Source organism: Cyprinodon tularosa, unplaced genomic scaffold, assembly GCF_016077235.1.
Source record: "Cyprinodon tularosa strain WSP-4 unplaced genomic scaffold, ASM1607723v1 ctg473, whole genome shotgun sequence".
NCBI classification, from domain to species: domain Eukaryota; kingdom Metazoa; phylum Chordata; class Actinopteri; order Cyprinodontiformes; family Cyprinodontidae; genus Cyprinodon; species Cyprinodon tularosa.
In genome coordinates this window covers 159529-181752 of record NW_024039200.1, presented here as the reverse complement: position 1 = coordinate 181752, position 22224 = coordinate 159529, and the positions used below count along the sequence as shown (strand labels likewise).

The 22224-nt window shown below is 40.5% G+C and overlaps 1 protein-coding gene across 4 annotated transcripts in view; it reads right to left on the bottom strand.

The window, feature by feature from the left end:
- The window catches only part of dlgap4b (discs, large (Drosophila) homolog-associated protein 4b), a 136523-nt gene that overhangs the window by 32950 nt on the left and 81349 nt on the right, over window positions 1–22224 (bottom strand). For 2 of the 4 annotated variants that reach the window (XM_038301767.1, XM_038301764.1), the window contains exons 3-4: window positions 5350–6618; window positions 4644–4858 (exon numbers count right to left, since the gene is read on the bottom strand). In XM_038301767.1, coding sequence (XP_038157695.1) covers window positions 4644–4858; window positions 5350–6546 — 1412 coding nt within the window. In that variant the 5' untranslated portion in view covers window positions 6547–6618. Of the gene's footprint in view, window positions 1–4643; window positions 4859–5349; window positions 6619–22224 lie in introns of those variants that run through there. The other 2 variants (XM_038301765.1, XM_038301766.1) reach the window with 1 other exon arrangement.

Below are 22224 nucleotides of genomic sequence, written 5' to 3'. Positions count from 1 at the left end.
GTTTAATTATTTAGGAATACAGATTCTTCCAAATTTAGATTCACTTGTTAAATTCAAATATGATTCCATAACTAATGAAATAATTGATCATTTTAAGAGATGGATGAATCTTCCAATGTCCCTGTTAGGTTGAATTAATATTTAAAAAAATGATGATACTTCCAAAACTAAAACATGTTTTTCAGATTATTTACCAATCCTGCAGACTGGTTTAAAAAGTAAAACAAAATGCTTCTGAATTTCTTGTGGGTCAAAAACGTGCTAGAATAAAACTTTCCTTAAATAATTTACCTAACAATGAAGGAAACCTAATGTGCCCAAATATAGTATGGTATTATTGGGCTTTCCGTAAAAATTCAAAAAAATATCCACTGGACTTGGTTTTCAAGATTTGAAGACGTTTCGCCACCTCTCCAGGAAGCTTTCTCAATTCAAATGTCTGGATCCGCAGTGAGTTTGAGTCTTATATAGACAAAGCCTTGTATCGCTTGGAAACATGCAAATGGTAACCGATGAATGGGTCATTTAGTCCCATCGTTAGCCTGTAATATCTGAACCTGTCTATGATTCTAGGGGTCGGTCGTTAAAGGGGGGATTGCCATTAAGGGGGGGATTGTCTCCTGTAATACCTGAAACCTGTCTATGATTGTTAAGGGTTGGTCGTTAAGGAGGTATTGTTCACCGGCTGGAGCGGGTAAGTCCCTCGTTCCTCTGTAATGGGGTGGGGGGTTTGGTGATATCTGGAAGGGATCATGTCTATGATTGAATTGTATGTTTTTGGAAGCTGGAATCTGAGTCCACCACCTCTGTTTAAAGTTGTTTTTTCTCTCTTAACATAGATGGCTTCCTTCACGCCCCTCTCAAACCACCTATTTTCTTTATCTAGAATATGGACATTCTGGTCCTCAAAAGAATGTCCTTTGTCCAAAAGGTGTAGGTGTACTGCGGAGTCTTGTCCAGAGGCGGCCGCTCTTCGTGTTGGGCCATGCGTCTGTGGAGAGGTTGTTTTGTTTTCGCCAATGTAAAGATCAGAGCATTCCTCGCTGCACTGAACAGCATATACCACTCCGCTCATATTCGGTCTGGGGGTTTTATCTTTAGGATGCACTAGCCTCTGTTTAAGGGTTTGGTTTGGCTTGAAATGTACTGGGATCTCGTGTTTGGAGAAAATCCTCTTGAGCTTTTCAGACACTCCAGCAACATAAGGGATTGTGATGTTTTTGCGTTTAATTTTTTTCCCATCGCTGTCTTCTGTTGCGTGTCTTTTGGATTTCCTTGCTGATTTGATCAAATCAGCAAGGAAATCAGATATTACAGGCTAACGATGGGACTAAACGACCCATTCATCGGTTACCATTTGCATGTTTCCAAGCAATACAAGGCTTTGTCTATATAAGACTCAAACTCACTGCGGATCCAGACATTTGAATTGAGAAAGCTTCCTGGAGAGGTGGCGAAACGTCTTCAAATCTTGAAAACCAAGTCCAGTGGATATTTTTTTGAATTTTTACGGAATGACTATGACCTGGATGACTGAGAACCTTCATCAGCGTATTATTGGGCTGCTCTGCTTAGATCTGTAAGGTATTACTTCAGTTTAAAAGACGCCCCCCAATGGACAGAAATGGAAGGGGATTTTTCAAACCCTTTGTACCTTTTCTAAGATACAGAAGTTCATTTGATTGAGAAAAAAAAAAAAAAAAAAAGAAATCTAATAGTTAAAAAACAAATCAGGATTCCAGTCCTGGGAGAGCTGATGCAGTATTCAAAACAGTGGGCTATCAACGGACTGAAGGAAGATATGACTTACTTGGAAGCAAATAAAATATCCACAGGAAATATTTGTTGAAAAATCTGCAGCTTAGAAATTATGTGGGAGCAAAAAAAAAAACAATGTATCAAAACCAACCAACACTAGAGGACATGCTAGGATCGGATTTCCTAAAAAGGGAAATCTATAAATTTCTGTTATCAAAGTCCTCAAACAATTCTGTTTTAAAATTAAAAGCATGGAAGAAAGACTTACAAATAGGTTAGTCACTAGGAATGGGAATCGGTTTGTCAAAAATATGGAGAAGAAAAACAAACATTTTCATTGTATTTGGGGATGGAAGGAAATAAAAAAAATATGTGTTTCAATAAAACAAACTATAAAAGAAATAATTAAAGCTACAGTGTGTAATAATTACAGGCATATAAAGTCAGAAATTTAATATATTATACATAACTATGTTATTTATCATCACCTATGAGCTCAGCCTTTTAACCATAATATTTGCGTTGCCTTAGAATTCGTTATTTATAATTACATAGGAGCGGGTCTCGCAGCCATGGAGGCTGACATCTTTGCGCTACGGCAAGCGCAGAGGCAACAAACTAGCGATTGCGAGATCTCCCATGACGCTCGAAAATGACTACGGCAAGTTGAGAGAGATGAACTGAGACGGTACTGAACAGTAGATGGCAGTATTATGCCTGAGAAGCGTTTAGTCTGCCTGAAACCAAAGAAGAAGAAGAAGCAGGTATACTGCGCCTCAGTAACAAGAAAGGTGAACAAGGCGGCAGGCGTGAGTGACTTTGCAAACTGTTTGGCACTGTGTGGCCAAACATCAGACGAATGGAGGATCATGCCTACTCTGTATCACAACGAAAAGCGGCGGACACCGAACCCCCGTCATCTAAGAAGCGGAAACACGACGAGAATAAACGCAAGCGTGACAAGAAACGACAAAAAACACGGATCAACATTGGCACGGCATTTACACGATGGAAGTCACTGATGGAGGAAATAGGTTTTCAAAGTGACGCTCAAGTTGCCAGTTTTCTCTTGGACAGGTAATTAATCCTACACACACAATTGTCTAATATCACTGCAGTTTTTGGAGTACAGGATGCTCAGACCTGTCTAAAACAATAACATGCTGCGTGATGATGCTGTTACTCTCCAGTATACTTATTCAGCAATGTCCCTGACGTTTCACAGGTAATGATTCAGTAATTTTCTGTAAAATAATTTTCTGGATATATACCTCGGTTACTTCTCTGCGGCTCCTTTGGAGATCTTCAAGCCTTTCCTCCTCTGCTCTCACCCCGCTGGCACCCCTCCCTCGCCTGGCCCTAGCTGCACGGCCTCCCTGCCCTCGCCCTCCCTGCCCTCGCCCTCGTCCTCTCCCTCTTCCTTGCCTTGTAACCCCCGTGCCACCAAAATGACTTGGACTCTGTAAACGGGGAATATATATTCTTCCAGCGAACACAATCTCGCTGTTAAACTAATGACTACAATTACTTCGTCTGTTTATATCACCATGCAAAGCAGCTCACCAAAACGTCACAACGATGTAGAAAAAATAACGGGTATATTTATTATCTTAAGTCTACATGAAATCTATACCCTACACAGACTAATGAAATACTATCTGTAAAATTATCTACGTAAACAAACCTCATCACTTGAGAAGGTAGGTGATGTGGACGTCGTGGAAGACATTTTGTCCTGTAACGCTCGCCGTACTGTTGGGGGGGAGAAGCGGTGGGGGGGAGATGTTCATGTTGCTGCGGTCTGCAGTCTGACCGCTAGATGTCGCTGAAAATTACACACTGTAGCTTTAAGAAAGAGCTTGCAATAGATCCATCCTTTAGAATTTTAGATCTACATCCTAAACCCTCAAAATTCACAAAAAAAAAAAAAAATGCATATGTCTATTGATATATGTTCCCTACAATCAAAAAGGTTAATTGCAGAGCTGGAAGGATATCAGAGTATTGGAGAGTGGCTTACAAAGAAGTTTACTGCCCTTCCTCTGCAACCAATTACATACCTACTGAGTGGGAAAAAGGACAAGTTTGAAAGTATTTGGAGACCTTTAATACTTTTGGCTGAAAAGACAGATTAAATGGGAGATGAATAAGAGCTAGAGCTAAAAGCTAAATGTGGTTTGTTGAACAATAAGACACCCTATACATTCATAAACACCATGTATATTTACAGTATATTTGTGAAAATTATTATTTCTTAATGTCAGTTAGTGACTAAGAGGATGTTTATTTGTTTGTGATAGAAAAATTAAAATCCAAATAAAGATAAAGTTGGGAAAAGAAAAAGCTTAAGAGGTCTAACAATCAACAGCTGTGAGTAAATATGTTATTTTCCCAAATAACTATACCTGAATGTATTCAAATATATATTCCTTGATATGAACCTTTGTATTTTCAAATATATTCAGGACTCAAACTGTGTATTTTGAAATCAGTAAGACTGATAATGCTGAATGACCAGATGAATGTTTTAGTATGCAGAGGTGTGGCATTAACTAGCATGTGGACAAGAAGAATATCTCGAATATATTTTACTGTGTGAGTAATCTGAGTTTGGGCTCTGTGCTTGTGTCCTTCTTAGGACTATTGTGACAGGGTAGAGCATTCATCCTGAACATGCTGAAACTGACTGGATATTACTAATCTGTCTTTAAAGGAGTGCAGGCAAATCTGTCCTGATGCTTTAAGTTTTAAAATATCACCCATTAAATGTTGATGTAGGACTGTCAAAACAATAAAAACAGCCTTATCCAGCACAATTAAAGATTGGTTTGCCTCTTTTGAGCTTGTTCTGACGACAGTATGCGTATGTTAGTTTGTGCTCTTACTTATGTGGGGGTAGCTGTTCACTTAGAGACTGCTGGGTGGCTCTGAGGTAGCTCTGACGACGAGCAGCACTTTTGGGCGAAGGTTTAGGGCTTCCATCTGAGTCGTCACTGTCCTCCATGTCTCCCATGGCCTTTACATAGCTGCCACTGCGCATCCGCCGACATGGGATCTCATTGAAACCCGCACCGCGACCTAATGAGCTACTCCAATCCCCCTACATGGAGCATTAAAGGAACAAAATAAAAAAATAACCTAGAGCTAGCTTTTGCAGAAATGTTTTTACACACATACATTTATTTGTAATGCAAAAATATAGTTAAGCCATAGAAAAAGTGTTATTTATATCAGTATATATAGCCATAGTATTGCCTAACAAAAATAATCATCAGTATATTTTGAAGGGATTTTAAGCAGTATGTCTTTATGTAAATACAGGTGCCCTCCAAACACTTTAGTTATCTAGTTTTTGAATTCCTCTATCAAATAAAATAAAAATAAATTACATTTAAATTACTTGTTGCAATGTAACAAAATACATAAATTCAAGCGTTTAAATACCTTTACACGACAAGTCAAAGTCAAATAGGTTTATACTTCTGTCTACCTCCTTTTCAAACAGATGTGTAAGTAAATATATATTATAGTGATGAATATAGATGGTTATGTGTTTGAAGCAAGCAAACAAACAGGACACTGCATACTCACCCTGCGTCCAACTTGTAGATAGTTACGAGTTAATTCCTGCTGGCAGGACTTGGACTTGAGCATTGACCTGTCCAGAGTAGTTGAACCCTTCAGAAGAACCTGTCTTGGTTGACCCATGGTCAGTGTGGACCAAGATCCTCCTTTCACATACTCTGTATCGTTTATCATCATACCCATTGGTCCACTAAGTCCACCACCAATATCCCCAACTCCAGGAAGTGCTGGATACTTCATGTCATTGCTGCTTTTAGAGGAACTGATAGTATTGTAGCCACTGTGGATGTATTTATTCTGACCACTATGGCTTTCATGGCCACTTGGACGCCCAAGGGTCATCATGGTCATAGTATTATGATAGCTGCTCAAATCACTGCTGTCCAAATCATCTGAGCTCCAGTACCCTGACATGTTGGATCTCGGCCTTCTTTTAGCAGTCGCCTCAGACTTTGTAACACGATCTTTACTTTTGGATCTGCGATTGTGCTTCCCTCCATCCTCAGTGCCGGAAGAGGTGCCTCCACCGCTGCCAGTTGACCTTCCATTTACATTTCCCTTCATGTTGTGGCTCTCCAGGGATTGGGACTTAGCGAAGAGCTTCTGCACTGAGTGCAGCATGTAACGAATGCGACCAGGACTGTCTGTCCGCTGCTTGGCAGCGACAGCAGCCGAAGTCCGATGAAACTGTAAAGTGCTGAATCCGTCACGACCTCCAGGAAGCTGCTTCTCAAAATCTAGTAGACTGGGTGGGGTTTGACTCTTATTGATATGGTGTGATATGGTGGCTGAGCCGCTTGTGATCATAGGTGTTCTACCACCCAGCCCTGACATGGCCATACCTGATCCCATGCCCATTGACAGAGATGTTCCCATGGTGCCTGTGCCTATCCCGCCGATGCTGTCACTAGGAGGAGAGAAATCGGACTGGTCGTAGGAGTTGTAATGAATGCTGGGAAAAGTGCTGCTATTGGAAAGCTGATTGTTGAGGGGCAACATGCAGTCTGCTGGAAGGGAGCCTGGATTGGCAGAAGGATAGAGGTGGGGGTCCATGGTGCCGTAGTGGTCCATTGTGGGGCTAAGCAAGTAAGGGCTGCGTGGCAGTGTGCTGGTCTTCTGGTGGTAGAGAGCCTCTGGGTGATTTAGAGAGGGATCACAAGAGTCAGACAGATGTCTGTTACGGTTGGTCCCCAACCCCTTCATTATGGCAAAGAGGCTCAAACCCTCTAGAAGACCTCAAGGCCAAGAGAGAAGAGCCTATCGTCAAGTTGATTCCTGCAAAAGAGAGATAAACATGGTAGAAAGACAAAAGGGTCACAAAAACATCATCACACATACTTACATGTAAGACCACACCACAACACAAAAGACAAGAAAATTACAAGTTTTCAAGAACCTCCCACTGCAAACCCTTGTGCTGGTATGGTGTAAATATGTGGAAAAAGGACAGGCTGTGACCAGCGGGTCAGTGAATATATTACTGCTAAGGGAACAATTGCTGACAGACACTCCTCCGTATTTATGCAGGCTGTAGCAGCAGCCAGAGAACAAATGCTTTCTTTTCTTGGTAATTACATTCAGAAATTCAAGGAAAAAAAATAAGAGCACCATTTACCATTTCACATAAGTCCATTTGTATAAATGTTGGATCACAATATGTTTCCTCAATTCTATAGAAACAAACATCACAACAGATATAATGCTTAAAATTTAATCCTGCCCAGTTTGCATCATATTCATTGTATTGTTCCTCTACTATATCTGTAGATATCCATGGTTTTGGGACTATTCCCCTGTCTTATCTTTGATTGATGAGCAGACCTTATGTGGAAACTAGTAAAGAGGATTTGGCCAGTGGGGGGTAGTTGGCAGGCATCGGCAGGTAGCTCTATCTGCCTTCCTGGCCAAGCTGTGCCAGTGCCATGCCTGATGGGGAAGCAAGGACAGGGCTTCTTGCCATGCTATGACACATTGTGGTCCAGGGTTATCGTTTTAAAATAAATTAATGTAATTAAACTTTTTCAGCAAGATTTTTAGGTTAATTAAAAAATTTGTAGGCTTAACAGCAAACTTAGAATGCTTTAAAACAAGTAGAGCATTCTGGATTGTGTAGAATATGGATCAATAATTAATGTAGTGAAGGTTTACTTGTGAGTCCAGACAGACATTTATCCTTGGCTCTACCTTTCCAAAATGGTTAGGGTTATCCTAAGCTATATACTATATCTATGCTGCTATAAGTTTAGGCTGCAGGAGGACATAGCCACCGCTTTTACTCCTTTTGCTTCGATCTATCTCTATTTTCCCACTCTGCAGTATTTGCTAGTTCAACCCATAACTATATGTTTTCTATGCATTTCCTTGTCATAGCTAGTTTATCTGGTCTTTTCCTATTTGGCTGTAAATCAATTTTGGAGAGAAATATCAGCATCAACATCTCAGATTATAGATGATAGAGTCAGGCCTGTGTTTAGTTTAGTTTTGTTTCTCTCCTAGCTATTGGTTCAGCTTCTACTGTTATTAACTGTATATGCTTTGATTCATCCTTTGGCATAAAAACATACACAGAGCTCATCTGCTTAACTATCTCTTTCCTAGACAGAGCCACCTCTCTCCTTAAACCCCAAGCTAATTAGTCAGTATTCTAACCAATATCCAATCCGTGTAATGGATCTGTAATCCTGCAGGCTGCAAATGGCACCCCGGCCTCACTTTGGACACCAATGATTTTAATCAACATTCAAGTTTCCCTGAGAACAGTCCATGGTGGGGGTGTGAGGGGTCATTGATAATGTTATGGGCTTGGAACACGCAGCGCTGGGATGAAATGTCTTTTATGGAGGGAAGATGCATCTTAGATTCTTCAAACTACTGAAATTTGTATCATAATTGGCTAAAATATAACTTTTAAGAGCCAAGCAAAGGAATACACCACCTAAAAGAAGGAGGGCTGGTCAGTGTGTTTGGAATGTGGCTGATGGATAGTAAATAGAATATTGTAAATAAACTTTGCTTATTACTAATTTAAAGTTATTGTTTAGTTTGAAAAAAAGCCTATGCTATTGAAAATGCGCATCAGTTTCATTCCAATCACTGTACTGCATATTAATCGCATGTATAAGAATGTAACCCCTCAGGACAGAACAGAGCTTGGAAGCAGATACAGAGAAACATCTTTTCATCTGGTTAGTTGGACTTTTTAATTTCAATAATGTTTGGGCTACAATAAAGCTGAAAGCTGATGCCATGACTGCATAATATCAATACAAGAAGGGATCAGTCTGTGTGAAATCATCCTGATTTTTCAGCTGTGTCAGAACTCAGCGCAAATTTTTTTTATAAATCCATTCTTTTAAAGAGTGAAAGGACTCAAATCCTATGCAGCCCTAAAAGTAAGAAATACCTTAATGTCTTTTCTACTTAAATGGAACTTTTCTGTTTCAGTCTCATACAGACTCTCTGTTCTACACGATCATTGCTCGATTTCACAGTAACACTACAAACTTCTTCATAGTGTTTTTTCTCTGGTTTTAATTGTCTCTTGAAATAAATCCAGTGAAAGAAAATGCAACATTTTAAGTTCAGACTGGAGATGATTCAATGCTATAGAAGCAATGGGACTGAATGCATGGAACAAGCAAAAGAAAGATGTTGGAGGGTAAAAACTGGGCAGTATTTGATTGATGTAAGAGAGACTTTAAGTAGGTTAGAGTCCAACTGAGTAGTGGCCTCGTGCTTTGAGAACAGGGTGTTTGCTTCCTAGGAAGCTTGCTAGATCTCTGGTTCAAACTCAGTCTGGGTCAGATGGAAATTCCTCAACTTACAGGACACATCTTGACAAAGGAAGCTATGTGCAAACTGTTTTCTACCTTTTTGTGTACCTTTTGGAGTAATAGTTCACACTGAGTGGCATTTCAGTCCATGTCAGTAAAAAAAACAAAAACAGGAAAAAAAAGTGATTGTGGGTCAGTTGCAGTTCTAAACCTAATTCACCAGAGGGGGGCAGTGGAACATGGAAAAAAAATCAGGACAAAGCAAAGACCGACTTGTGGCTCTGAATTGAAAGCTGTGAAATGTCCATGTTATTTAGTCAAATTCAAATGTTATGTTGTTCAAAATTAACATGTATATTTCTTTTTAAGTGTTAATTTCACTTTACCTAGCATTAAAGCTCCCTTATCATCGAAATATCAACTGAAATAATTAGTTTCAAAGTAAATATCTAATTCAAAGTGGTGGTGTTACATGACCACATACTGTAATATCACTCTCATTTGTTGATGAATGTGACCACTTGATGATTGATGTGACCAGTGATGCAGCATCATGGGCAAAGCTGCTGTTACAAAAAATAATGGGTTCTACTCAGTATTTAAATATGATAGCGGTAAGGTCTTCTTGCTGCAGAATGTCTAAAAAATTTAATTTGAAAACATTAAGGAATATACATTTGTGAAACAATAATTATAGATGATTTGCTACATTACTAACTAAAGGGACAGCACTCAAATTTTTGAGCTATAAAGTTTGACCAAAGTGAAGGGTTTTTACAAAAAGGTTTTACAAAAGTAATGTTTGTCTTTTGAATATAGATCAAATAGATATTTTTTTGAAATATTATTTAAAAGTACATCCATGTTTTAAAGAGGAGCACATATTTGTTTTACTTACTTTAAATAAAAACAGTTTTTAACCAGTTGAGAGTTAGAATTAGATTAAAACAATGAAATCAAACTCCGAACAAATCTGTAAAGGTAAAAAATGTTAACTGATGGGCCTCAAGTCATCAGAATCACCTAGAAGCTATGGCATCACCTGGGTTTTTCACAAGACTTTTTTTTTTTATTGTTTTAAAGCATAGTTATATTACCAGACATAATCTTAAAAAAGTAATACACTGTAAAATATTTTATTATTCTGACATTTAGAAATGTAATTATTTTTAATCTTGTTAAAAGGTAAAATGTTCAATCCGATCTGATGTCTGAAAAAAGTTAACCGTATTTTTCCCTCGTTTTCCCTCATTAAAGGATTTTCCAATCAGTCCAAGGCAATCAGTCTAAAAGCTTGTATTTGGGTTTGGCAAAACAAAAATGCAACAAACATGATGAATAATGAAAAACGAATCCAACTTCAGTTAAAAAACGAATTCTAAATGCCTTAAAATCAGAGGAGGCAATAAAACACGTTGTGTCACCATTCATGCCGCAAAGTGTAAACACGGCCATTTCTTACGCTCATCTTCAAAGTTCAAGTTGTCTATTTGCAGGAATAAAAGCCCCTCATTAAATTCCGTCTTTCATGGCTCCATTATTAGCATGCCTAAGGCACAGACTCATTTAAAGTCATTAACGCGGCCTTTCTGAATGCCCTCTCTGCTGATAGGGTCAAATCCTCTAAATCCTTTTACACAACATTAACTAACTGCCTTGTATCCCATCATGACACGCCGCTCAGCTAAGCTTGGCATGGTCTCCTCCATGTGTCAACAGCTCCGCCTTTAAATGACAGTGATAGCTTTGGTGGAGGGTGGCTCATCAAACCAGCAGATCTGACTGCCACTTTGTCATTTGAACTTTGTTCGATTTGGAGAACAACCTAAAAGAGAAAACCAGGGGAGGTAGTAGTGTAAAGACATTTACCAGCATTCAAAGGAAATAAACAAGGGATTTAATTTCCTATTATTTTTCACATGTTAACTCTGAAACACAAGCATTTGTAGGAAGGCAATTTCAGAGCCAATTAGATGGCAGTGTCAATTTAAATGATCTTAGTGTTACGTTAATTAGATTTGCACTAGCACCAGGCTGGAGTCCTTAATCCACTAATTTTTTTTTCATTTAATGAAAGCAACCTGGGGAAAAAATGCAGGGAGAGTATCTTTAATTAAGAATGAAACATTATGCCAGCATTTTCTGAAAACAACTACAGAGGATGCAGAGTGATTAATCCAAGCAATTAACCACAAAATCAAAATAAACTGCAGTTTAACTGCCTAAATTCATTATTTCTGTCATGCTGTTTGGGATTTATCCCACAAATGCATTCTGAAACACCATTACATTTTTATAAGATTTGATGTTTTAAAAGGGCCTTCCAAAAAACATAGATATGACATCACAATCATGAACTTCCAGTAGATTCAACTATAACAACATACCTGTGTGTTATATAGCTAATCTAAGCAAGTCATTTTTTCTTAAAATATGTGCATTTTTTCTTGAATTGAAGAGGTAAGTGAGACCCTTTGCTAATGGAAGAAGATGATTTACATTAAAAATGAGAAAAATCAATTAATTTTCTTATTTTGAGCGCATATTATCTAATTATCTTATTTTAAGAGTACAAATCCTCATTCCATTGGCAGATCATCCTATTTACCTGCTCAAATAAGGGTAAATACACTTAATTCAGGAATTTTTTTTACTTACTTCTAGATCGCTTTTTTAAGTGCAAAGTTTAAAGGTCTATAATGTGTGTCTGTTTTTCTCCTGCTCTCTTTATTCTGATGTCCCTACATAAAACCAAATGCAACTAACAAGTAAACCGAATTTGTGATTTGATAATTTGATCTCAGTATTGTCTCGTTTTTTTTTACATTGGGCCCTTGATTTTACGTTATTACATCATTTTCTACTCACCCATATGAGTTTTGTGTTATTTGGAGCTGTTAGGTTATATCCAAATAACTTCTTCCTATGGGCAACGACTTGAAGGCTGTCCCCCAGACATCCGCGGTTATATTATTTATATTTATATTTTTTAAAAACAAAGTGGAGTGTGTATGACGTCATCCAAGCGCCGGACTGGAGTTGTGACAGGCAGACGGGCCGCAGGCGCCTACGCTCTACCCCTTCTATTCATTCGGCTAGCTAATCTGAATCGTTCAATTCCATCTGGAGAGCGAGATCATCTGTGGTAGGAGCACTAGACATTTTCCAGGCATGTGAGTAAAACTAGCAGCAGCTCAGCGGACAGGATGAATGAAAGGTAGCCGGCGCGCGCGGATGACGTCATACACACTCCGCTTTGTTTTTAAAAGATATAAATATAAAAAAATATAACTGCGGATGTCAGGGGGACAGTGATTCACCTACATGTTATGAATGCTGCTGTACCATAAATGATAAATTATGAACAGTTTAGTTTGTGCCTTCAAGTCGTTGCCCATAGGAAGACGTTACGTGGATTACAAAACTGAATATCTTCAGAACAGCTCCAAATGACACAAAACTCATATGGGTGAGTAGAACATGATGTAATAAAGTAAAATCAAGGGGCCAATGTAAAAAAACACGTTCCCCTTTAAGTTGTGGATACCTTTAAAGAAGGGTTTAGTTTCTGAAACTGTTCCCCAAATTTTGAACATCTCAGACCTGTTCAAATCATCATCCTAAAACAATAGGAGGACGGCAAAACAACAAACAACTACACCATGAAAAAAGAAGAAGATGCAGAACTCAAAATGTTGAGGCAACTTCAACAATTTTAAAGTCAAAATTAATCTTTTAAGTTTGCTTTTTTATTTTTGCCAAGCCTTAATTCTATGTTATTATGACTTGAAATGCAGATGTCCTTTTTCCAACTTATGTGAAAATAGTAGTGACTTAGAAAAGGTGATGATTTAACTACGCATCTTAAAGTTCTTCCTCACTATACTTACAATAATACTGTTTATTTAGAGATTTTTGTAGCTTAGTGGGTACATTTTTCATCTACATTTTTACCTCAACATACTTTGTTTTAGGGACAGTAACAGGCTGGGTTTTGAATCTGACCCTTATTATCTAACTATAGACTATAGACTAATGATAGGTCAACTTTAAACTTAAATAACAATATTTAATATTTAACATTAAAAGCACATTGAGTTTCTAACTCCAAAGCCAATTTTAAAAGGTGGTTTTACTGCACTTCACAAGAAAAAACATAAAAGTTGGCTGCAATTTCACCTTTAACCACAATTTAAAGGTATAAATACTGGCTACTCAGATGATAAGGTTAAGTATTGCAACTGCCTGTGTTTTATGAACTGACTTAAATTATTTCCCCTTCATGTAACATTCATTTTTTTTAGGTTAACACAATAAAAGTTAGTTTTTCAGCTAAACAAAGGATGTTTTTCTTGGCTGTGGCTGTCCATCTACAATGAAAGAGCAGCAAACACATTAATGATTGAAGCTGCCGGGAGGAAATGATAACTCTTGACGAGTTGCAGAGAGCCTCAGCTCATGTGAGAGATTTCACGAAAAAGAATGAACTAAAAGTAAAACCCTTTTTGCAGCAAGTATAAAGAAAGTATTTTTTTGCAGTTTGCAGCAAGCCATGTAGGGGAAAACCTGAAAGAAGGTGCTCTGAGCAGATGTAAGCAATATTTTCCATCAAAAATACATTGTACTTCTTCAGTGGATTTTCACTGAATTATCCAAGTGGATATAACCTGACACGTTTTTGCAAGGTTTGTGGGGATCAGTTATCTGTGAACTAAAGTAAAAGATACTTAACGCAAAAAAAAAGTGGGCTAAAAGACAGCAGGTCAGTTCGCTTTCTTATATTTTTCAATCTCTGAGCAAAGATGAAGGATGATTTTAGCATAGTTCTATATTCTTTTTCCTGGTCTAAATGCATGCATTTGTTCAACAAAAAACAGAAAAATAAAACGTTTTACATATTTCTGGTTGTGATTGCTATCCTCCCCTCCCTTAGGGTGCATGTGGTGATTGTATCTCCTTACCCTGTGCACTGAGGAGCAGCCATCTGCTCCTCCAGTGCAAGACGGAGGCTTTTCTGGCATTAGGTCCAATTCATGACCTTACTGCAAGCTCTCCATCAAAGAGGTAGGAAGTTCACACGAGTAACCACAAGAGGGCAGCATACTAAAGACAAGATGACCTGTCCTTTAATTCCAAAGCGTTGAACTCATAAAACCATTTAGAAGAATATGAGAGAAAAATATTTGAGATGCACAGAAAATACTGTTTATGGATTATAGAAATAAAAATAAATAAATTGAACTAAAACACACTGCTTAATGAATCACCACATAAACTGAACAATAAACCTAAATCTGTGACCAATTAAGTAAACCTGCACTCCAGTTAATCATCAGTACACTTTAAATATAATTAAAGACATTTGTAGCCTGTTGTCTTCCTTTGTTGGTCTCATTTTGGTAAATGTTTTACACTCTGCTTTACAAATGATCCCTAAAGCTTTTTGATTATTATAGTTTCTCTAAAGCCATCTTTACATCAGTAAAGGGATTTTAGGACTAATAGTTCTGGACTTTGTCAGACTTCTTTTTTACTCTCATGGGGTCATTCTTTTTCTAGTTTAAATCTCTGAAAAAAATCATGCTAACCCTAAAATATAAAATCCCTCTTTAGCTTTGCAGGAGAGAGCTGAACATTTATTTTAATTATTATTATTTTTTTTTGTGTCAAAACTGGATTTATCATAATCAATTGGATGTAGTCTTTGACCCTAATGGAAAGAAACAAAAAGCATAATTTAAAGAAATGTAATATCACTATGATAAACTATGCATCAGACATCAAACACTTATTTATTCAGAAAATATAACTACTAATAGAAGAATTATAACCTGGGTGTGAGATTAAACGTTCAAAATCCTCCATAACGATGTTAGTGTCTCATTTTTACTGCAGTCTCCTAACACTCATTTAAAAGCTGCTTTTTTCTGGATACTAGAAAAGATACAAATCAAATACTGTGCAGGTACTCTATATTTTTTCCATTTATCGAGGAAAAGATTAAATCATTTGGATTTTCTGTTTCCAGATCATATTTAAGTTATTTACAGATCCTTCCCCTTTAAAAGCTAAGCATCCTGGGAATATCAAAGCAGATTCTTAGATTCTGTACCAGAAGCCTTTGTGTCACTATTCAAGGAATCCAGAATTTCCAAGGCTTTTCCAGGGCTGCCCTGGAAGACAGGGGGCGGCTCTGCATGTGCCGGTGTGCAGTGTGTGGTACATGGCCAGTGAATGCTTGCACTCTGTGCGGTAAGAGGATGGGGAAGGAGAAAAAAAGCTGTGTCTAATAAGGTGTGGTTTTTGACGGCAGCGGAAATGAAACAGATCTGGGAGGAAAGAGGAGGTGTGAAAATGAGTAAATGTGTTGCAAAGTGTTCACTGGGGAGAGGCTGGATAAATACAATAGGGTATAAAGACAGACAGAGGAAAAAGTGGAAAACTGGAAAGGATTTACATAAAAAGTGATGAGTGGAGATTTTTTTCATACTTCTATTGCACAAAGAAAGGTTCAATTCAATTTTTATTCTACTTGATGCCACAAGTGTGTAAATAAAAGACGTTATACGCTGAGCAGGTTTAGGGAAACAAGAAACACCCACTGAATGCCTTTAGAAAGGCTGTGTCTTCAGGTAACAGTGGAAACCTAAATGTATGTCTGCTGCATGGCTAATAATGAATAGTGAACTGCATATGTGTGTGTGCGTATGAGGCAGCCTAACCTTGTCCTAATTACACTCTATCTATTCCATCAGTGCTGTGCTCTGGCCTATTTTCACAGCTATAAATTTATCACTCTCCCCTCTGTTGTGATAGATGACCCACTCATTTTAGCCCATCTCTGAAGACTGTGAGCCAGATAGGAAGTCAGTGGAAGACAGCGGCAGCACTTCACTGCTCACACAGGCGGTGATGGAACTTTTTACATCCTCCAAACTATTCCTGGATTTTGAACATTGATGTAATACGGTGAACGGATGGCACTGTTTTTTTGTGACTCTTTGTTTTGTTTGACGAGTAAAGCTTCTTCTTTTTTTTTTTTTTAAATGACAGTCACTTTGATTGGGCGGCTGATATAAAATAAGTGATGCAAGCATTTTACATGCAATGGAAAATACACTCACCGGCCACTTTATTAGGTACCCAATGCTAGTAACGGGTTGGACCCCCTTTTGCTTTCAGAACTGCCTCAATTCTTTGTGGCATAGATTCAACAAGGTGCTGGAAGCATTCCTCAGGGAGTTTGGTCCATATTGACATGATGGCATCACACAGTTGCCGTAGATTTGTCGGCTGCACATCCATGATGCGAATCTCCCATTCCACCACATCCCAAAGATGCTCTATTGGATTGAGATCTGGCGACCTTGGAGGCCATTTGAGTACAGTGAACTCATTGTCATGTTCAAGAAACCAGTCTGAGATGATTCCAGCTTTATGACATGGTGCATTATCCTGCTGAAAGTAGCCATCAGAAGTTGGGTACATTGTGGTCATAAAGGGATGGACATGGTCAGCAACAATACTCAGGTAGGCTGTGGCGTTGCACTGATGCTCAATTGGTACCAAGGGTCCCAAAGAGTGCCAAGAAAATATTCCCCACACCATGACACCACCACCACCAGCCTGAACCGTTAGATACAAGGCAGGATGGATCCATGCTTTCATGTTGTAGACGCCAAATTCTGACCCTACCATCCGAATGTTGCAGCAGAAATCGAGACTCATCAGACCAGGCAACGTTTTTCCAATCTTCTATTGTCCAATTTCGATGAGCTTGTGCAAATTGTAGCCTCAGTTTCCTGTTCTTAGCTGAAAGGAGTGGCACGTGGTGTGGTCTTTGTTGGGATCCAAAGGTTTGCCCTCCAGAGGGCTGTGTGGATCCCTTCCTGTGGGCTTCTATTTCTGTTGGGATCCAGAGGTTTGCCCACCAGAGGGCGCCGTGGATCCTCTCCTGGGAGCTGGTTCTCAGCGCTCAGCTGTTTCCCATCAGCTCTGCTGATTAACCTCTCCCTATATAAGCTGTCTGATAGCTTCACTCTGAGCCAGATCGTGGTCATTGTCAGTGCTGCCTTGCCATGTCTTGCCATGCTCTTCCATGCCATTGCCATGCCTGCCTGAATCTGCTTATCTGTGCCTGTTAAACCCAGTCTGTCTGAACCAGCGAACCAGTGAGTTTCAGTTTGTTTATCTGTCCCTGAGTTTAACCTGTGCTCTGTCTCCTCTGCCTTCCAGGGCAGAACCCTGTGCTGATCCAAATAAACATTGGACTTTAATCCTGCCTCAGAGTCTGTGGAGTTTCTGCATCTTGGGCTAGTAACCTGCTAAATCATGACAGAACGATCTGGCCAACAGACTAGGCCAGCAGACTCCTTCCACGCTCACCTGGTGAGGCCCGCTCAGCGCCGTCCGCTCCCTCCCGGGTGGGAGGCGCTGGTTCGTCACTATGATGAGTTAGTGGCCGCTTTTGCCCCTGAGTTAGCCCTGTGCCGTCCAGAGACCCCTGAGTTGGCCCTGTGCCGTCCAGAGACCTCTGAGCAGGTTGTGAGGGAGAGGTTGTGCCGGCGTTTTTTGGATCATGAGTTGGAGCTGGAGCGGCGTCGACGTAATGAGGAGTTGGAGCTGGAGCGGCGTCGACGTAATGAGGAGTTGGATCGTAAAATGGAGATGGAGCGGCGTCAACGAGATGAGGAATGGAATCGTCGAATGCAGGAGATCTGGAGCCGTCCAAGGACCCCTGTTCCTGAAGTGGAACCGCAAGGGACGGCCTCCTGTGTTCCAGTGGAGCCACAGCCGGTAAACTCCTCTGCCCCAGATCCGGAGCCGCAATCGACAGCCTCCTGTGTTCCAGTGGAGCCACAGCCGGTAAACTCCTCTGCCCCAGATCCGGAGCCGCAATCGACAGCCTCCTGTGACCCTGTGGAGCCACAATCGGTGGTTTCCTCTCCTCCTGATGCGAAGCCGCAATGGGCGGCCTCTTCTGTTCCTGATGCGAAGCCGCAATGGGCGGCCTCTTCTGTTCCTGATGCGAAGCCGCAATGGGCGGCCTCTTCTGTTCCTGAGCTGGGGCTGCAATCGGCAGCCTCCTGTGTGCCTGTGGGGCCACAGTCGGTGGTCTCCTCTGCTCCTGGGATGGAGCCGCAGTCGGCGGTTTCCTCAGAGCCTCCTCCTGAACCGCAGTCGGCGGTTTCCTCTGAGCCCCCTCCTGAGCCGCAGTCGGCGGTTGCTGCTGAGCCTGTTGCTGAGCTGCAGAAGCAGAGACGCCGTCCTCCTCGGAGCTTCCTGCAGCAGCATAGACGGCGTCCTCCTCGGAGCTTCCTGCAGCAGCATAGACGGCGTCTTCCTCTGTGCTTCCTGCAGAAGCAGAGACGGCGTCCTCCTCGGAGCTTCCTGCAGCAGCAGAGACGGCGTCTTCCTCGGTGCTTCCTGCTGAAGCAGAGACGGTGTCCTCCTCCAAGGCCCCTGCAGCTTCTGAGACGCCGGTCCCTCGGCCGGCCACCTGAGACTCTGCCCTGCTGCCGGTCCCTCGGCCGGCCACCTGAGACTCTTCCCTGCTGCCGGTCCCTCGGCCGGCCACCTGAAACTTTGCTGTGCTCCCGGCCCCACGGCCGATTGTCTGAGACTCTGCCTTGTCCCCGGCCCCACGGCCGGCCACCCGAGACTCAATCCTGCTGCCGGCCCCACGGCAGGCCACCTGAGACTTAGCCCTGCTGCCGGCCCCTCGGCCGGTCACCTGAGACTTTCCCTGTCCTCGCCCACCCTGGGTGGGTTGTTTTGAGTTCTGGACCCTGTTTTTGTTTCTTTGTCTGGCCCTCCATGCCTGTTTCCCCCTCTGCTCGCCCTAGGTGGGTTGTTTAGTTTTCTGTTTTTTTTTGTTTTTGGGCGTCTGGTATCCGCCCTTAAGGGGGGGGTACTGTTGGGATCCAAAGGTTTGCCCTCCAGAGGGCTGTGTGGATCCCTTCCTGTGGGCTTCTATTTCTGTTGGGATCCAGAGGTTTGCCCACCAGAGGGCGCCGTGGATCCTCTCCTGGGAGCTGGTTCTCAGCGCTCAGCTGTTTCCCATCAGCTCTGCTGATTAACCTCTCCCTATATAAGCTGTCTGATAGCTTCACTCTGAGCCAGATCGTGGTCATTGTCAGTGCTGCCTTGCCATGTCTTGCCATGCTCTTCCATGCCATTGCCATGCCTGCCTGAATCTGCTTATCTGTACCTGTTAAACCCAGTCTGTCTGAACCAGCGAACCAGTGAGTTTCAGTTTGTTTATCTGTCCCTGAGTTTAACCTGTGCTCTGTCTCCTCTGCCTTCCAGGGCAGAACCCTGTGCTGATCCAAATAAACATTGGACTTTAATCCTGCCTCAGAGTCTGTGGAGTTTCTGCATCTTGGGCTAGTAACCTGCTAAATCATGACAGTCTTCTGCTGCTGTAGCCCATCTGACTCAAAGTTCGACGTACTGTGCGTTCAGATATGCTCTTCTGCCCACCTTGGTTGTAACGGGTGGTTATTTGAGTCACTGTTGCCCTTCTATCAGCTCGAACCAGTCTGGCCATTCTCCTCTGACCTCTGGCATCAACAAGGCATTTCCGCCCACAGAACTGCCGCTCACTGGATGTTTTTTCTTTTTCGGACCATTCTCTGTAAACCCTAGAGATGGTTGTGTGTGAAAATCCCAGTAGATCAGCAGGTTCTGAAATACTCAGACCAGCCCTTCTGGCACCAACAATCATGCCACTTTCAAAGTCACTCAAATCACCTTTCTTCCCCATACTGATGCTCGCTTTGAACTGCAGGAGATTGTCTTGACCATGTCTACATGCCTAAATGCACTGAGTTGCCGCCATGTGATTGGCTGCTTAGAAATTAAGTGTTAACGAGCAGTTGGACAGTAAGTGGCCGGTGAGTGTATATTTCTTTTCACTTGTTACCAGATATTTTGGTCGGAGTATTTAGATTTCTCTTGTCTCATATATTTAGTTATGCTATTTATCCATTGAAAAATGTTTTTACTCTGTTCAATTCAACTGCAAGGCTGAGAAAATGTCTGAGTGAGGGGTGGTTTTAGACAAAACATACTTATTCCCACAAAAAGCCAAATTGTTTCTCAAGGTTTGTTAAAGTGTGTGCAATTTGTTTTGACTCTGATACAACCTTCACAGTTTTTTCATTAACATAAGTAAGGGAGACAAACTCTGTCTAGTCAGAACAGGGCTGATTACTGTGCCGTAAGGGCTGTATGACTGTTCTCTCTTTGCAAAGATAAGAAAATAAAGTGAAGACTGAGAGAAATCCATCCATCTCTATTTATTTAAATAGGGTTAATAGTTGAATACCTTTTTCCCACTACAATATATTAAATTAGAAGTAATTTGAGACATAAACAGACTGTTTGAAATTAGTCTTTGTTGATGTATCAACTAATATTTACATAAAAAAATTAAAAAGGGGTTTCAAGAGGGTGATGAATAAAAAATACTACAATCTATTAGAACAACCTTTTAATCTGGTTGCAGGCTAGCATTAACTTAGATCTAAACAAGAGTTTAAGAGCACTGCAGATCTAAAACTGTTATTTGGTAAAGAGATATGAACCAAAGTGCAGAATCAGAGGGTCAAAAGAGTAAGCGCATCTTTTTTAATGCTGGCTCAGTAACATAAGGTTTGCAGACTTTTGAAAAGACCTCTCAAGGTCTCACCACACAGGTTGTTACATGAAAAGAGAAGAAAAGATTGACTGTAGCAAGAAAATAAATTATTTTCTTACATTAAAGTGGAATAGAAATGACCAAACAATAACATATTTTTAGATTGCAACCCATCAGTGAATCAGTGGTGCAGGCTGTGGATGTTTATAGAAAAGGGAACGTGGGAAAGTTGTGTGGTGTTAAACAGAATTCAGCTAAACCAGCAACCGGTTGCCTGCAATGCAAAGACAGATGAGCATAAGAGCAAAGCTTAAACATATGAGAACATTGAGTCCAGGTTGTTCATAATCAGAACAACTAATGAATAATTTATCATTAGTTGTTCACTATACTGCAACTTAACCTGAAAAACTGAATATCAGCTGTAAAAATGGATAAATCACATTAAACACAAAAAGAACTCTGTAGTAAAGGGTGTACTTTCTTTATGTCACAGTTTATATTGGAAGAAATTTAAAGGAGAGGAGACATGTCAAACCAATTTCAGCCTGATACAGCTCAATATAAAAAAAGTATTTTTAGGCGCAATTAGATATTTTGGTGGGTTCTATCCATACCTAAGGCTTCCAACAGTCCCATTTGCAAAGACGGCTAAAATGATAAAGCACCTTCAAGCATTGAGTTAGAAAATATTAATGGCGTTCTTTTTAAAGATGACAGTAAGTCGGTTTACTTGCTATGATATAAAAAAAGCCTCTTATTAGATTTATTAGTTTATGAGCAATACAGGATTTGGAACTTTTCCAACTTTTCCTGGATGCACTTTCTTTGCCCCCTGCTCCGATGTGTGCACATTGAAAAATCCTGCTAACATGATTTTTTTTTTTTCCCATTATGGATGCAGACATTCGTCTTTAAAATATCATAACTGATGAAAGCCTGTGATTTAGTCTTTTTTTTTTAAAGACACACTTCATATCATAGCTGCAAGGGCCCTGTGGAGAATAAAATGAAAACCTGAAATCTAAATGCATTTAGTATTTTATACCAAATGCATTTTCAGTTAGACTGATTTGTGCATTTACAAATACAGGCATATGCAAAACAAGATCAAAGACAAAACTGTAATTAAAATACCATAGATTAATGATTAACTTGATGCCACACCACCGACATTAAAGCTTTAGACTCATTAACTGTGTTATTTTATATCCATTTCATACATGGGAATAGGAAAAAGGATGCCTCTCACTGGCTGCTGTGCACAGCGAGGGGCAGGGAGGGTTATGTGCTACAGCTGTGGCCACTGTCTGTAGTTTCCGGGCAAATCGGAATGACTAATGCAAGCAGACAGAGAGATGTGCATGCCCACACCCAGGCACCAGCCTGCTTTATGTTAATGCACATCTATTAAGATTTTTTTTCCCACTACAACAAAACTGATTTTTAACACTGTTTCCACAAGGA